Genomic DNA, 16,424 nt, shown 5'->3' with positions numbered 1-16,424 from the left:
CTCCGCGAGCACGTGACCCCGCCGAGCGGGGAGGCGGTGACCGCGGGCCCGCCCCCCCCTCCCAGTTCGTGGCGGGCGTCACGTGGCAGGGCGCGGGGAGGGCTCCCGCACGCTCCGCCCCCTGGCGGCGTGGGCGGGGCCAGAGGAACTACCTCCCCCCCGCGATCTCAGGGGCGGTTAAAGTCCGTTGAAAAGAGCTCTCCTTCGCAAGCGATTGCGTATTTAAATGTAAATATTGCACTCCGGCAAGACAAACCTCCCTTTTTTCTTTTTTTTTTTTCGTCAAGTCGACATTTCTGCTACATTTCGAGGGCTGACGCGGGACGTGAGGATGAACTGACGCACGACAGGGCACGAAGCCGTCAGCGGCCTACGGACGGGTCCGAGCAGGGACACTCCGGCCTGGGCACTGCCCACTCGGGCCCGCGGCACCAGAATTCAGTTTTTCTGCATAATTGCTTCAGACGTCTTTCCCCTGCTCCCCAGAACACCCCCAGAGCCCTCCCTGGCCCTCCCAAGCCAGCCCTTGCCTCACCTCACAGCTCCTAAAACCGCCTCACGGCTCCTAGAACCACCCTTGCTCTTTTCTGCAACTTAACTGCTTTGGTTTACAATTCAGGTTTTCGTCTCGGCGGACCGTCGTGGTGCTGGTTTTCAACCTAAAACAGCCGAGCAGAGCGCAGCGTTCAGAACTCCCGACTGACCCGGGGAAAACGCAAGTCGCCTCACCAGAGATCCCAGGCGGACAGTTCCGTTACACCAGCGATGCTACCAAAACTTCCAAAATCAGCTTTGAAAAATCACTTCCAAAATAGGCTGTTTCTGAAAAACCTACAACTATACTATATAAATGTTTTGAAACAAAACCTACTTCTTCCACATACACCGATTATGAAACATACTGGAACATAGTTCTACTTTGGGTTCATATTTTTAAAAGTAATATTTTATTTTTGTTTGAAATCCGCAAGTCAAGTACAGCACAATGGTGAAAAAAAAAAACAACCAACCAAAAAACCCCCACAAAACCAACCCCCCTTTTTTGTTTTGCGCAAGTGTAACAAACTCCAGAATCTAAGTCTTTAAAAAAAAAATAAAAAAATCTGCACTACTATGATTGCAGAGACCCTTCATACAAAAATGCCATAAAAAGAGACAATAATAGTTTTAAGTCTAGAGCCAAACAGTTCAGCACTATTTTAACTGGCAGTTAAATCTTCAGATTGTTCTGGCACTGAAATACAACCAACAACAAAACATGGTCAAATTGGGGTGGAAGCCCAAACTACCAGAAAATTAAATGCACGTATAACTTCCCTCCTTTATACAGGCAGGGAAGGCACAGGCAGCTCCTTTGAGAAAGGAACACTGTACTGCAAATAACAGAAAGGAACAGGAAATAATAAAAATACCCTGTTCCTATCAGGTTTCAATGATGTTTCTAAAATTCTGCCAGTGACATTTTTGATATACCAAATCTCAAAAGTCAAACTTAAATTCTGGTATTATGTTTTGTATTATCCCCCCTGCCTTCTCTTACACATCTCAATTAACAAAATTAGGCTGCAAAGATCTACCTCAGACACCACTGATGTCTCACTGTCTGGTTAAAAGCAGAGCTTGGATAAATGTAACTTCATAAAGCACATTAAACCCATGGGGATAAGGTATGTTGAATCGTTTCTTTATAAATCAAATCCATTTGATAGCAAAAGTCTTATTTATTAAGGACTCCTCCCTAAAAAAAAAATAAATCCATCAATCCACAAGAGACTGTATAATGCAGTTTCATTGAGGGCACCCAAAAACCTGTTTCTGACTGACAGATGTTTGATTAATAAAGACCTGGACTAGAAGATCAGGTTGTCTCTCCCTTCTTCTGCTCTCCCATCAGTTCGGGTTTTTCCTTGAAATGTGATGCCTTTTCCCGAGGCTATTTTTCTACTAGACTGCATCAATTGCTTCCCTTCAATTAGCAATGGCAGCTTTACTTGTAATTGGAAGGATTAAAACTGAGGCTGTTCAGAGCTACACAGGTCTCATGTAACTGCTTAGTAAATATAACAATTTCTACTTAGCAGGTTTAAAAAAAAAAAATCTTTTGTACTTGACCTAGAGCTTTGGCAGGCAGTAATTAAAGAAATACCTTTCCCGTTGAAAAAAATTTGAATCGAAGCATCCAGTAAGAAATCAGGATGTGATCTAGTGAAAGATGAACTGGTAAGGCTCTTGATGGGCTGGTGGGTTTTACTCTGTAAAATAAGAATATGTAGAGAGAAATTAAACAGAAAGGGCAATTAAAAAAAAACAAAAATATTGTATTTTAAATTAAACTTTTTTTTTAAAATCTGAGTACAGAGGGACTTACGGTTAGTCTCGGACTTAATCAACATTTGGCAACACCAGACATCCAATGAAAGCCGTAAGCCATCTCTTTGAATCTCCTTTCATGTGTTCTCCACTCATAAGCCAACAGCGGACCAGAAATTAAATTAAGGTTTCCTTAGTATCATCTAATTATGTTACCTTATCCTAGCGCCTGCTGACAGAACCTAACACAAGCATGCCCTTTTGTCTTTGTGAATGGACCCAATCTGTCTGCCTGTACACGCCAAACAAACAGATGTACCAAGAGACCAAGCCCCTGAAGTTGACTAGCTTTGTTAGACAACTACTAAGAACTAAACTTCTCTTTTCTTGGCAGAGACAACTTAATGGGGAGAAGTAACATGCTTCCATGAAGCACTGCACTTCTGACAAAACCATCTACACACAAACGCCAGCGGCATTAAAGAAATGAACATACAAGATGCTCTCAACAGGATGGCAAAGGTAGATGAGCCTTGATCCCCATCCTCTCCCTTCTGAACAACCGCCTGTTCCTCATCACAGTCCTCCTTCATATCCACGCTGCTGCTGCCGCTGAGCTCATCGCCAACCGAACTAAACCCTATATACTCTTCGTAGCACGGGATCTCCACCCAGATGGGCTCCACACCCCTCCTGCAGCCATCACCCTGCAACGAAGAGGTCACTGACAGCAACCTTACCACCACGCCTGCTTCAATCATCACTCACGGCTTGCTGGAACTGTTGAGATGGCCTGAAACCCTGCGCTATAGAAAGTCCTATATTCCAAAGGACTTCCACGCACATGCTTAACTACTGTATCACTTACACTTGGATTTGCAGTAAGCACGAACTTAGCAACTACTGTTTAATAATTTGTTAACTTTTCCCATTAAATGGTACATTCACTCAAGACGACTTAAACAATTTTCTGGTAATTTTATTTACAGTCTGCAGAGTGTTCTGTAAAACACAGTAATGCTTACAGACTAAAACATACAACATACATATTTTCAAACATTTAAATAAGCACAGTTTATTCAAAAGTAATTCTACACACTACTTTTTCCATAAAAATATAAAAAATAGTTTAGTTACTATATTTTACCTAAACCAAGATATTTAAGAATTCTTCCACATGTGCTGCTCCCTCCCTCAAAAAGGGCACTCCAACAATATGAAATTCAGGAGACCGCATCAAAAATTAAAATGCTAATGCCAACTGCTTCAATCCACCAAAAGCACAAATAATGTTCAATTTGCAACCAGCAATATTTGTTCTGCAGTACATTTGGATTTTGCCTTTGTTGTTTTTTGGGGTTTTTTTTTTTTTGCACTAACTTGCTGCTTCTCCCATGCCAGATTTTCACAGACACGTACACACTATTACATAAAAATAATGGACTGATTATACTGCAGACTATAATGCCAGTCATCATGTGCCCAACAACATGGATTGGTAATCTTGCATTACACAACAATTTTTTGCAAAAATATCAAAAGGTAAACACTCTCCTTTAGGACCTTGATTTAAAGGCGACTCCTTTTCTTACTGAACATCCAGTGAAAATAGCCTTTTTCCCATGTCCTTGAAAATAGCGCCCATTTTTGTTTGTTACTACTATTTGTCTGGTTTTACTGACCATGTTCTGTATGGAAAGCTAATGGAGTTCTGAAAAACATCCACTCGAGCCCTTCTCTCACTAGGATACATTTAATTTACAAAAAAAGGCACAAAGATGAAACTCCTAAGCAGCATCAGTCATAATTCTTCCCCTGTGCACTGCTCCTCTTTCTTACACAGACACTGCTGCAAGAGACATTTCTGTGTCTCAGAAAATGCTACAAATACATGAGCTAAGGAAACAGGCGAATCAAAAAGACTAAAGCCTCTGTACAGCACAAGTAGTATATTGATCGTTGACAAATGAACACTATTTAAAGTTTTATGTTGCAGTGAAGACTCGACCTGGAAACATCAGGAAAAGCCATCAGAAAAAAAGCTCAGCAGCATATAATACATTTGTTAACAGTGAGATGGAAGGCCCTCTGTGTGCAACATTGTGCATTCAGTTTCAACAATGACAGTGCTCTACAGCCAGCAGTGTAAAACTTTTGCTTCTAATAGTTTAGAGGATTTTCTAAATGTAAGTGAAGCTGTCATAAACAGAGTGAGTAGCATATGATGCACAGCATGATCCGCAATAAAAAGCTTTTGCTTTCCAGCATGTAAACATCCAGGTTACTGGACCTTAGCTCATATAAACAAATCTGATGATAGATTTCTGAACTAAAAAAGTAAAATTTTCCATAAAAGGATAAACCACAAAAATACTCTTTCAGTAAGTCTCACGTGCCATTTAATACCTTTCATGTCTCATGAACAACTATGCAAAACATTTAGAAAGTTTTAGCAGTAGAAATGTTGACCAGTTAAACTGCTTGGCAACCACGGGCTCAAAACATCTCTGAAGAGCGTTATCATTCACTAAACAGTTCTAGACTGTACCACACTATTTCTTCTTCTTTTTCTTTGGCGGCTCATCATCAGAACTACTGTCTGTGCTGCTGCTGCTACTGCTGGAGGAACTAGAATCCGATTCAAACTCTGAAGAAGAGGAAGTACTACTCGAGGATGGAGAAGATGAGGAACTAGAGGAACTCTCATCACTGTCACTATCATCATCAGAAGAAGAGGTAGAAGAATCTTCGCTGTCAGATGAGGAATCACTAGCCGAACTGGCACTGCTACTGCTGCTGGAACTGGTCACACTTTTAGATCTGAAAGAAAACAAATACACAGATGAGAACAGGCCTGCTACAGACAGCATTCATTACAGTGTTCTTTATACCGTGTTGTAATCCAAAGATCAACTATTTGGTCAGAAAATTTCCAGGCCTGACAGTCTAAGACAAATTCCCATACTCCACCCCTCCACGCCCCCCACGTCCCCCCTTTCCAATTCTGAATGAATGCATTTTGGCCTTTTGAGCAACGGCAGCGTGACACCATGTACATGAAGTAAGCCAAAACAGGACTACAGAAAAAGGTGAAGTTTGAAAGCTGGCAAGCATCTTGTTCATAGTAATGATGAGTGTCTTTACTGACATGGCTAAATAAAAGAACAAGGCTGCAGGAGTATGAATGTCCTGCACTACTAAAGCCTCGGGGAAAAATTAACAAAGGTCAGTTCCCTAGCACACCACTGTAATAAGGAGTGAAATTTTGACAATGTAAAAGTCGGTGGAAGTTTCCTCAGTGATTTCACAAATGTCAGAATAGTACTCAACAGAAACTGTTCTTAGATTACTCCTGGCAAAAGAACCCAAATTACCTGCCACTACAGGATGCTTATATTTTCAGGGTGGAGGGGAAGGGGTGGAAATGGTCCAAGACAAAGACAGAATTACAAACACAGCAAAGTGGATTTCAGAATCCTCTGCAATTCTCCCCCCCCGCCTCCCTTTTTAGCCCTTACTGAGGCTGTCGTTCTCAAGATCAAGGTCTCTGATTAAGGGAATATGAATTCCAAGAAAGCACAATTAAATTCTCCCATAGATCTTTCTCCAAACAAAGTGTAAAGGTATTAATTCACCCTGCTTCTCACCAAGTCAACCAAACAGCATGCAAAAATGCTAGATATAATAATGCAGAATTTTCTTTCCATTAGAAAATTAATGTAGTAGTTTCTATCAGAGGGTTTGGTTAAATACAACTACTCAGGAAATGCTTATGTTAAGGCTGTTAGAGAAAGAATAACGTTTTTTCATCATATCAGCCATGGTCATGTCAGCTGACAAATCTGGATACATGCATTAAGCTATGAACCACTGAATTTTTTACAATACATCTGTAATCTGGTATCTCTCTGCATGCAGACACAATGGCTATTTATTAAAGATAAATCCATAAGGGCTGGTTAAATACAGACTTGCTGTTTATGAAAAACTAGTCTTAAGATGAGACAACCAAAAAAATGGGACTAGTAGTTTCAATTTAAACAGTTTCATTAGATCTGCAGACCCATTCATATGGACAAGAATCAGTCAGAGGATCCCCTGAATGGTACCTTTGAACTTTCTTTTCCTAATCACCTTTCACAGAATCCATAGGAGCAGTCCATGGATCTCCAATATTTAGGTTATAATCTGAAACCCACTCACAGAAACATCAGAATATAACACTTAATACTGCTTCTCCCTAGAGGGAAGCAACAGCTAGATCTATGAGAGAAGAAACAAGCAGATACTTGTTTTCAGGTGATGCAATCTGTGGCCTGTTGGTAGTTACAGAAGGCAGCTGGAGATGGGAGCAAGTAAAATTCACTACTTCACCTTGTCCCAATTAGGTAATGGGACAACCCAGATGCTGTAGATCTAAGATCTTTGGGTCTACTACACCACTGTAAAAGTACAAAATTTCTCCAGGAGACAAGCATTCCTTCTCCTCAAAACAAGTTCACAAATGTTAGTATCTGGTATGATTCCGTGCACCAATCATGGAACAATGCTGCATTTCCTAACACATGCTATCACCCCTCTCTGAGACTTTCTGTCCTTTCTAATTCTATTGCAATCATCTAACCAGCCTAGGTGATTTTAAACTTGCTGCTTAAATCAAATCTACAATTTTGGGCACAATCACAGCTAGGTGCCTGAAGAAACAAGTGAATTAAGACATGATTTTATCCTTCAGACAGGTAGATTTATATGTGATCCAAGCATGAAGCACGCTTTCAGTTAATAACCAAAGTATGCCATATGGGAACATTGAAGGAAACATTCACCCAGAAGACTGCTGTGTGTCACCTGAGGTCACAAGATTGTACAACAGCTGCTTTGCCCATTCCTGTTTTTCTGGTTAAGCCTGTAGCTTACTTATTACTGTTTATATCAAAACAAACATACACTATGTAAAAGGTTAGTGCCCACTACTGCCAGAACCCTAACCTCTGCATTTATTTTTTTTTAAATCTGGAACTTATATATCCAATGGTAACACTTTGCTGAATATTCCACATTTAATTCTTCCTGTATCATAATAAAAATATAAATAGCAAGCGATCTGGAAAGGAATTTATACTGATGGATTTGGTGCTTGCTTAAAAACAGGACAACAATTCAAACTTAGAAGAGTTTTAAAATTTTAAGGAAAAAGTGACCAAACCACCCCCTCTACCATAAATCCTTTTGCTCTTTTCAGTTTTGCATTGATTTAGAGCTCAAATACTGTGAAAATCATTATGCCAAGTAGAAGACTGCCATATATAACAAAACTGAGGCAGAAAGAGGTCTGAACTACATTGTTTAAAAATCAGTTAATTTATGATCTCACTAGTCCTAACTAACTCCCAACAATAAATGGACACTACTGAGAAAGGAGCCTTTGATAAAACATATTCTGATATTAGAACTAAGACACTCACCAAGAAGCATTCCAATAAAGCCACATTCCACATGATAGCCTAAATTAAAGGTGTATTTTAAAAAACTGCTGTGGCTTAATGACTGCTACACAAAGCAAAAGGCCGAGTCTTTAAAAGTTTTCTGAAAACTGTTTTTAGAAGATCAGGTTTAGAGACAGAGAACAGTCAACTAAATGCAAAGAGATAATGAGGCTGTTACTGTACAGATATCCCCCATAAGTAAAACTCACATCATCATTAGCAGGAGCATTACAGCCAGGGTTCTAGCTGTTCCCAAAAGGGTTTTGCCAATAAAGACAGAAGCGAATTCCTAAGCAAACGTTAATGCAAAGTGAAGTAGAAATAATGTCAAAATAGTTCTTGGCTCAAACTAGTACTTGGGGCAGAGAGGAGGTTTATTTCCTGGATTTTGGTTTGTTCTGGGATTGAAGTTTTTTTTGTTTGGTTTTGGGGTTGGGTTTTTGTTGTTTTTTTTTTTATATGCTTTATTTCATTCTCTAGACAAAGCTTCAGAGAGAGACAGCTGCTACAAGAAGGAAATGAAAACAACAAAAGGAAGAGCAAGATGGGTAGGTAGAGCAATTACAGACTAGAAAACAGTATGCCATTCTTGCACAGTTGTTTAAAATACACTTGATGAACTTTGAGGCAGAAACCAGAAGATTTTATTATTAAAACAAGATCATGTAGAGATAGAACAATCAGTAGGGAGACAAGCAGAGGACAAAGAATTTAAGAGTTTTTGGACAGGGAGGAGTAGAAATTCTCCAAATGTCTGTCATGCAAATGCCTGTAACAGGCTAAAAGCAGTAAAATCAAAACTGTATTGTTGACCCCCCCCCGCCCCCCGCAGCCTTCCAAATTGAATACCCAGTGCAAGATCACACACTGAAACAGCTGCACAATTTGTCATCATTCCCCACGTACCTTTTTTTCTTGGTCTTCCTTTCCGCAGTGCTTTCTCCAGCGCTAATTAAGGTGGGGGGAAAAACAATGGCTTTGATTAATGCAGTAGGAAAATTAAATAAATAGCAGCACAGTGGAGCTGAGTTTAATGTTAGAAAACTGATATCCCACTGGCAGAGCCACACTGCCCAAAGTTCATTTGGCATCTTTTCAGTCACTATTCAAAGCAGAAAAACAATATCTACATATCAGGAAAGAAAAAAAAAAGTGGCAATTCACCTGTAAGTGTCTGTGTTAAGTATGCTTTACTCTTCTTTACTCTTCATATTATACAGACAACAATATTTTGGGATGGGAAAGTCATAGTAGAAAAGGATACAAAAAAGTTCTGTATAACCATATTTAGCAATAACTGAATTGATTGAAACAAAGGGTAAAATACTGAACTGTCTGTAGCTTTCACCATGCATCTCCTTCAAGTACAAAAAGACACAGAACAATCTACTTATATTGATGCCTTCCAGCTATCTGTCTTTCAGATTCCCATGTGTTCATATATCACAGAAAGTTTTAGTGGTAAGTGACACAGAAGGAAGTTTCTTTTAACAAAACTGAGGGATTTATTTTTCTTTTTTAAACCAGTCTTCACTTCTGGATTTTTTATTTTTTTTAAAGAAAATAAAATAAAAATCTTTCAGTCAAATGTACCAGTCACAAGCTCTTCTCAATCCACTGCAAATATATAGCACATAATTCAGCCTGGAATGTACATGTGCAATTAAAGTAGTCCCTCATCATATACTTACAACATACTTAATGTGCCACTGATACATGAGGAAGTTGTACATTCTTTCATGAACCAGGATACTTTTTCCTCAACTGAAACCTGTTATTAAAAGCCATCTTAAATACACAAAAATAAAAGTAAAAACTGCAAATATACTTCACTTAGAAATTAGACAGCAGTATGTCTTGATAAAGACTCCAGAAAAGGGTAGAAAGAGAAAATGAAAGAAAATGTTAAGTGTAAATGATACTGTATTTCAATAAAAGTACTCAATGCCATTTGTATGCCAGAAAAATGAGATTTTTTTCAATTTATTTTCACACGTATGATACAAAAATATTATAATTACATAGAAGAGTTTTCCACACTCCCCACAGTTTCCTGTGGGCAAGGGGAAGATTGACTGATCTTCAAATTTCACACCAAATTATAATCCCTCCTGTATTGCTGAACTTTGTTAATATTTATATTATTATTAAGGCCTTATACCCTTACCATAGGTAACCAGGTGTTTCACAGGTAAGAGAAGTCACTGGCAGTAAACAGAATTAGATCTCAAAGCACCTTTTAGAAGACGGGACCTAATTCAGCATCTGAGTAACCCAGGCTGCCGTGGCAGAGGTCTATGCCTCCCTCTAGCGTTTACCATATGGATAAGTATAGGAGTTCACAACTCCATGGAACTACACAACTTACAGGGGTCAGTCCCCTGCAGATCAATCTGCTTCATGACACTTGGTCGTTGTCCCTGTGGCACCACACTGTCTTCAGAACCATAAATAAGACTCGGGCATCCTGGTTTTTGTTTAATACAGAAACATCACTAAGCAATAAGCATTTTCTCACCCTTCTTCCCCTCCCAACTCCTACTCTAGGATGGGCAAGCAGTGGGCTTTACTGGCACTAGTAAGCAAAACCTCCATAACGTCCATCTGAACTGTAGGGTCAACACTGGGCAAATAGAAGGATGCTGGAATAACTGCTGAAATGAGTTAATGCTGAAAAATCTTGTATGTGGTTGTCAAAAAGTAAATATCAACCTTATTAGACTATGTTTGCTTTCTGGTTAATGATTCAGTATTAGGTCTTTAAAGATGATGATACAAATACTCTGAAGCAGACCTGTAGGAGACCCAACTTTTCTGCAAACAAGAAATAACCTTCCAAAGCAAGCTATACAAAAAGCAAAAGCGTGACCTAGGAAGTTGTTCCTTCCATGAAGAACAAGCTTCATCCATGAAAGCGTAACATTGGCATCTAAGGGACTGGATACCTCATGGCACAGTTAAGGAGCTTCAGAGAGCTTATGATTATGTAACCACTATGAATCCAGCCCAATTTAACCAGGATTAAAAACTGTTCCCATCTAAGGATTACTTAGTCCTCCTTTTATGAGATGACTTTTCACACCACATACCCCTTGCACTGTTAGACTTACAACTCAAAAAACTCCGTTCATGACAGACACTGGACAGTCCTGCAATTCCCATATAAAATTATCCCATACACAGACTCAAGCACAATGGCCAGGCAACAAGCAATTTCACCCTCAATGCACTATCCTCCAATGTTAACCTGCAGAATTCAACAGAAATAGGGCAGGAAAGGAACAAGGAAATAATCCGAGTCTTAAACTCAATCTTTGTCTTAGAAGTCTTCAGTCTCTGAAGAACTCTTCTAAACTGTCTCCAAAGGGAGCAAGTTTTAGAGCCTAAGCACTCCTGATTTCTTATCTACAATACTAGGGGATTACAATCGCTTCAGAATTACTCATTGGATCAAAATTAATTTCAAAATCAAACACTTTGTGTCACTCTTAACAGAAGCTAATGGGCTCCCACTTAAGTCAGTATTTCAGCACTGATTCATACTGTTGCCTCACCTGAAACAGCTGACAAAGTCAAATCAGACCTCTCTGCCAGAGGTTACCACCCATTTTCTTTTCCCATTGAGATAACAGAGCAAAAGGTGTGAACACTCTTCCATAACTCACATCCTGGCAGCAGTAATGACCTACAGCCAACATACTGAGCTGCAAGTGGCAGCGACAGAGGGTATGTTTCCAAACCCTCAACAGTTTTAGCTGCAATGGCTGTAAACGATACTGTCCCTCAGTGGGGCCGAGGCAACAACTCTCCAGTTACCGTATCTAAATTTGAGTTGCAATAGCAGCATAGAGACCCTCATACATAGGAATTTCATGCAAAACTAATGTGCTACATTATTCTTCTCTGTCATCTGGAGTTGCTTGTTAAAACAATTATTAAACTTGAGGGAATCATTAAAATCTACTCACAGAGCAAAGTGGAAAGGAAATCACATTACACATGCAGAGTTTTGTTTAGATTTTTCTGTTTAGCTGCAGGTATCTTTCACTTTCTTAGATGTCAAAGAGGGAAATAGTTATGCAATTCAGTGAGATGTTTTTACTTTGAGAGTTAAAAACACCTGATAATGAAACTCTCATTCACCTGTTTAACCATTACAGCTCATAATGAGCAATATACAGGAGCTGTGCTGGCACAGATGCACTGTCAGGTCATATCCAGAAGACCAGGTTTTAACTGCACAGTCTAACAGTAAACCTAATTGCTTCTTTGTTATAAATACATTTACAGTCTTCACACCAACCTGCTTGTGCTAGCACATAAACACATGAAATCAAGTAACCAAGGAATTCAGGAAACAGAATTCCATTACAAAAAAGGCTCCAACTATTTTAATTTTGGCTTAGTGCACTTTTTTGTTTCAGACAGGCCAAAAAAGTTTTAAGTGTATTTCAGGCAAGCAGGTGTTAATGAACAACATTTTAATTTTGTGGGACCTGAGTGTACATATTCCACCTAACATACAAAACAGCTCTAATATTAAGCAAGCATTACACAGTTTGGAAGAAAAGATGACAGAAAGTGGTCTAGGGCACAATCTTTCCCACCCACATACAAAATTACCTTTTCATTAATAAACTAGACATTCTCATTCTGCCAGTCTTACCTTTGTTGCAGTAATAGTTGCTTTTCTTTTTCTTTAAGAATTTTCGCTAATTGAGCTGTCCTCGAAGGTCTGTGCAGGTATTTTCTCTTCCCTGTACATTCATATGTCCAATGTCCAAACTCTAAACATTTTTGACATCTTACATGCTGCTTGTTTGCCTCCCTACAAAAATGCAGAATTGCTTAAGTGACTGATTCCAAGTCTGTTCTACCTATTGAAAATGTATTTTTTTTTATCATACAGATTCTTAACAGCATATGTAGTTATGATTAAACCAGACACTCATGGCTGCTTTAGTTATTACACATCTTAAATCAGGACAAGAACAGTAACAGAATTTAGGCAAACACATTTCCATTTATTAAAACATTCTCATATCAACTATTTATGAAAGAGAACAAAGAGACACTTGTCCTCTGTTTCAGAGCTTCAGTTTAAGTCTTATTCTGCTAAAGTAGCAAATGCTGAATTACCAACATCAACTGCCAACACACTCATCAACTGCACCTGAATTTCACTTTTAGTTTTACACTAGCTGCTGGTTAGCCTTCTCTCATTCTTAAGATTCCATGGTTTTCCAGTCCCTTCAGATATTGTAAACAACTTAATCATTTTGAAAAATGCCACTAGGACCGTTCTCTGCCAGTGAACAAAGACTAATCCTATCACCAAAATGACATTTTGATCAACCTAACTGGCACAGCTTTTAGCATTATAGGATATAATTGTGCAACAGTTAGTGGGAATTATTACACTGCATACAATTTGTTACTCTCCAAAAACTGCACATGGTTCTAGCTTGCTTCAGATAAATAATTGAAATTACGTTTTAGAACACTGTTAGCAAAAAGCAGGTTTCATTTCTAAATCCTAGAATTTAACACTCAAGTACCAAACTGGCAAATTCTCACAAAGAGCCTAGGACTCTCAGAGAGGGATGCTCCTAGCTGTAGCTTATTTGGATTTACTAAGATTCGTTATAGCCTGGCAGAAGGTTTATTGTAAGGACAATCAGATTCCTCCTTACTTTGTGCAATGTAAATCAAGCAAGACTTCACTTACTACTCTGTAGCATCTAAACACCTGAAGTATTTAGTGAGCATTTTACATCCATATTTCAGTTCTCACACTGTGGTAAAATCCCTTGATCATTTTTAGAAGCCAGTTAAGGGAAAAAATTCATGTTTTCATATTCTAGCTCTTACACCACTATTCCAAAGCTTCGCAAAAGCTGTTTTGCTATCTTCTCACAGACACCCTCCTCCTCTACAAATAAGGAAACTCATACAGTGGTCAAGTGACTCACTCAAGGTCAGAATCACAAATTAGTTTTAGAGCCAGGACTGAAATCAGGACTTTGTAGCTCCCATACAGTTCACTGCAACTGCTGTAACTTATTTCCACCTTCTATCATTTTTTTCCAAACACCAAAATACTAATTTTTCAAGGCCAGCCCTTCTAAACTATCTGAAGGTAACAGCCCTGGCTTAACTAGGAGGAGGCTCCTAGACTGTTGATTTAGTACTCAGAAAGCATAAAGTGACAGACCAGTAGTGAACATTTTGCTCTCAAAAGGAGTGTAGCTTTACAAGGCAAAGTGCGAATTGCTTCTCCTTCAACTCTAGCCATCATCTTCTGTGACAATTCTACTTTATCTTGAAGGGAATCTTGTTTTGAGCATCCATCACTTTCTCAATGCAAAGGGTATTTTTTGGCTTCATAGTCTAGCCTTAGAAATACTAATCTAAGTCAGCACTAGAAAACTAATTAAACTTGCAACCTACGCTGCACAATTAACTCAGACTTGAACAGGAAGCAGTACATCTAGTAATGAACAAAACCCCCCAACATCTTTGAATGACTTGCTTTACCTTGCCTTGGACTTCTGGCTCTGCCACAAGAGTTACATATAAGCAGAATGAGGATACTCCCTCCTCTTCATCAACATACAAAACCAAAAAAGTGAATGTTTTTCTATCCCAAACTAGCCCAGACCTGTCTCCATGGGAACAGAATGGAAGTTTAACACAACAACAATATAAGTCAGTATTTCCAGGGCTTTAGTACTACTCACATGACCAGGGCAGACAATTCTATGCAAACTAAAAAGATAAGGACTACGCCCTAAAAGCAATACAAGTAATTACCAGAAAAAAGATCAGAATAGCTCAACAACTACAGATGTATAAATACCACATCAGCACTAACAAGTTTTAACACTAATGAAAAGCACGAGACTGAAGTAAACTTTTAACAGAGATCAATGACCACAACCTAGAAGCAAAGGCTGGCAGGTACACAATTTAGCATATACCCATGAAGCACACAGCGACATAACAAGAAACATAAAAATCATTCCTTGACTCATATAAAAGAGCAACTTAAAAGAACAAGTATTCCATGAGTGCTTTGAAATTGCACATTACTTCCTGCTAGAAAATAGGAAAGAGTTTACACTAAACAATGAAAAAGGCAAGAGAATGCATAAGTCATCCATACTCTATCCAACTCTTATCATCAGGCAAAAACCCCACACTCACTCCAAAAATTGAAACACAAGAAATATATGCTTCTAAGGAAGGGAAAAAACCCCAACCAAACAACAAAACCCAAACCAACAAACAAACAAAAAAAGCCAACACAAGTAATACATGAGAGTGGAACACAGGCATTTGCTGTACTTAACATAAACAAACAAAAATGTTGCCTTTTCCGCATTTCAGTGTTTTGCAATCAGATCCCTTTGGTATTGACAGAATTACTTGAATGCAATATCCAGATCTGAGCAAAGATCGCTTTCTTTTTTCCTTGCCTCTCTTTTACAAGTCTGTAAACGTATCGTAACACGAAGCTAGAACTTATTTTTTTCTTAATCTGACTGTTGAAAGCCTGCAATGAAGATCGGTAAACACCTGCATCGCAAGATCTTACACGCTCCACTGAAAACTACGGCACGCCACCACCTGTAAGGTAGCCTTTCCCCAAAACGCTGCTAACTACTGTTAACGCCAAAAGCCGAAGTTTGAAGACTCCCTCTCCTCTACCACAATCCTGCTTTCATTCTGGTCATTTCACTGCAACGACGTCACTAACCGCGTCACCCCAGCCGTATTTCCGAGCGGTTTCCTGACAGACAAGCAGCACCCTGCCTCGGATGCCGAGCACCTGCGAGGAGAGGGGGGGCCCCTGTGCCCTCAGAAAGCCCTCGGACCCACAACCCCCGCTCGCAGGGGACGCCCCCGGCCCCGCTCCTCCGGGGCCCGCAGCCGCCCCTCCGCAGCCCCCTCCCCGCCAGCGGCTGCCTCAGGGCGCAGCCCGGCGGGCCTCTCCCTCGCTCCAGCTCGCCTGTGGGAAACCCCCCAACCCACCCCCGGCTCCGCCGCGCTGCCTCTCCAGCCCGCGCGCCCGCCGCACTCACGCCTGTCTCCGAGCGATGAGGCGGTGCATGGGAGTCGCCATCTTAGCGGCCGGGCCGGGAAGTGAGGCGCGGGCCGCGCTGCATGCCGGGCCATGCCGTCCGCCGCCTCCTCCCATTGGGGGAAGCGGCGCCCGCCACAGAGAGTAAATCCTCCCGCGGCCAGAGAGGACGCGTCAGGGAGGACCGCGCTTTCCGCCTCGCCTCGCCTCGCCTCGCCTCCTCCCGCGTTGCCATGGCAGCGGTGGGGCCGCGCTGCGGGGTCTGTCATGGCCCCGGCCTGGCCGCCGTCCCCGTCCCCGCCGCCTCATCCCGGCGCTTTCCACCTCGTCCAGCCGGGTCCCCGCTGTCCCCTCCGTTAGCCCCCTGGCGCGGCGCCCGGTGTCTCCTCAGGGCTCTGGGCCGGCGGCGGCCCGGCCCCTCATAGCCCTCGGCCAGGCCCGGGCCGCCGCCTCAGCGTCTTGGCGGTCAGCCGCGGGCTCCCGCCCTGCCGGTGCCTAACCGCTGCTGCTCTCTCCCTTCAGTCAACGCCTTACAAGAACCTGCC

At 40.9% G+C, this 16,424-nt stretch overlaps 1 protein-coding gene across 1 annotated transcript; it reads right to left on the bottom strand.

The window, feature by feature from the left end:
• Window positions 1-3,486: 3,486 nt before the first annotated feature.
• ZCCHC10 (zinc finger, CCHC domain containing 10) lies at window positions 3,487-16,105 on the bottom strand. The gene is made up of 4 exons (XM_010578808.1): window positions 15,881-16,105; window positions 12,463-12,624; window positions 8,703-8,744; window positions 3,487-5,130 (listed from the first exon to the last, which is right to left on the bottom strand). The coding sequence occupies exons 1-4, from the start codon at window positions 15,994-15,996 to the stop codon at window positions 4,863-4,865; spliced, it is 588 nt and encodes a 195-aa protein (XP_010577110.1). The 5' UTR covers window positions 15,997-16,105; the 3' UTR covers window positions 3,487-4,862.
• Window positions 16,106-16,424: the final 319 nt, after the last annotated feature.

Source organism: Haliaeetus leucocephalus, unplaced genomic scaffold (assembly GCF_000737465.1).
Source record: "Haliaeetus leucocephalus isolate CR32 unplaced genomic scaffold, Haliaeetus_leucocephalus-4.0 Scaffold656, whole genome shotgun sequence".
NCBI classification, from domain to species: Eukaryota; Metazoa; Chordata; class Aves; order Accipitriformes; family Accipitridae; genus Haliaeetus; species Haliaeetus leucocephalus.
This window is presented reverse-complemented; position numbering and strand designations above follow the sequence as displayed.